The 1,859-nt window shown below is 38.2% G+C and overlaps 1 protein-coding gene across 1 annotated transcript; it reads right to left on the bottom strand.

Moving 5' to 3' along the window:
• Positions 1-667: 667 nt before the first annotated feature.
• On the bottom strand, positions 668-1,615 carry LOC138783489 (olfactory receptor 5B12-like). Its single transcript, XM_069958251.1, has one exon. It carries the CDS (start codon positions 1,613-1,615, stop codon positions 668-670), a length of 948 nt encoding a protein of 315 aa, XP_069814352.1.
• Positions 1,616-1,859: the final 244 nt, after the last annotated feature.

The raw sequence follows: 1,859 nt of genomic DNA, 5'->3' as shown, positions 1-1,859 counted from the left end.
TTAGCTAGTAAGATGCAGCTGTCAAAGCTGACAGCTCCATCTAACTAAGGTTATAGCCCATCCCTGGTGTCTAGTGGGGGAGATCACCCCCTGCGATGCGATCACGGAGGGGCGATCCCTTTTTCCTACCTGGGCCGGACCTCAGCGTCTGTATGACGCTGATCCCGGCTCGGCAGTTGATTGCTTCTGGCTGCAGCAGCCCTAAGCAATCTAACACTGATCTCATTGATCAGTGTATTGTAATTATACTGCAGTGATCTCTATGAGAGATCACTGCAGTAATAATAAAAGTCCCCCAGGGGGACAAAAGTTACAGTTTTAAAAAAAGGTTTTTCATCAACAAGAAATCCCCTCCCCTAATAAAAGTCTGAATCAAGGTAACAATAGAAAGTACACATCGTGGCACAAAAAATGACACCTCACACAGCCCCATAGACCAAAGGATAAAAGCGCTATAAGCCTGGGAATAGAGCGATTTTAAGGAACATATATTTGTTAAAAATGGTTTGAATTTTTTACAAGCCATTAAATAAAATTAAAGTTATACATATTACATATCGTTTGAATCGTAACGACTTAAGAAACCTATATATCAAGTCAGTTTTACCCCAGGGCGAACGGCGTAAAAACAATGGCATAGCAGATGACCAAAAATGCATATCCAGCTTCAGTGTGTCCTTAATATATTGAGCACACTAGTAACCTTTGATTGTACTAGAGCCTGCTTTACATCCTGATTTCTTAAGCTATAGATCATGGGATTTAACATTGGTATTATCACTGTATAGAACACTGACACCATCCAGTCCTGATCCACAGAATATGCAGAATTTGGTCGTAAGTACATAAAGAAAGCCGGCCAGTAAAATAAAGCTACACAAGAAAAGTGAGAGACACAAGTGGATAAAGACTTGATCTTATGTTGCGAAGATACTATCTTAAACAAGGCAAAGATAATGAATATGTAAGACATCACTATGTATAAAAATGAACCCAATTCAAAAGATCCAGCAACAAGAAACAGCAGCATTTCGTTGAGATACGTATCTTTACATGACAGCTTTAATATTGGGTTAATATCGCAATAGAAATGGTTGATGTGATTGGACCGACAGAACGGTAGGCTAAATGCAGCACATGTATGAATTAGTGAATTAATACATCCTGCTGTGTATACTGAGCAAACAAGTCGGATACATGTCACCTTGTTCATAACAGTTACATAATACAATGGTTTACATATAGCTGCATATCGGTCATAGGCCATCACAGCAAGCATCATTCCTTCCGAGGTCACAAGGTCAATGAAGAGAAACATTTGTGTAGCACAAGCAGTGATGGACATTGTCTTCTTTTCTGACAGAATGTTGGCCATGATGTTGGGTGTTATAGATGATGAGTACAGGACATCTACAAGTGATAAGTTCATAAGGAAGAAGTACATTGGTGTTTGTAAGCCTGGAGTCATTCTAATCAGCATAATCATGGTAAGATTACCCAGCAAAGTTACTATGTAGATGAAAAAGAAGATCAGAAAAAGAGGAAGCTGGAGGGTTGGATTGGAGGAGAGACCGGAGAGAACAAATTCTGTTACAAGTGTTTCATTGTTCATCATTATTTCATCATCTCAAAAAACTGTACATAACATTTCTGTTTATCTTGTAAGCCAAACTGAAAAGAAAAAAATCTTAAAATAAAGAATCCATCATTGCACATGCAATTCACTGTTTGGTCCATTTAATGTCTAGTCGCTCTCTCTGCTTTTATTACTAAAGTAGATTAATTTTCAGTCTTTAGAGATTTTATTCGAACGAAAACATCTTTCTATAGGGATTTTAAATCCATGATTCCTCTGTGCC

This window comes from Dendropsophus ebraccatus, chromosome 1, assembly GCF_027789765.1.
Source record: "Dendropsophus ebraccatus isolate aDenEbr1 chromosome 1, aDenEbr1.pat, whole genome shotgun sequence".
Taxonomy (NCBI): Eukaryota; Metazoa; Chordata; class Amphibia; order Anura; family Hylidae; genus Dendropsophus; species Dendropsophus ebraccatus.
The sequence above is the reverse complement of the archived record's forward strand: the minus strand, read 5'-3'. Positions and strand labels throughout refer to the sequence as shown.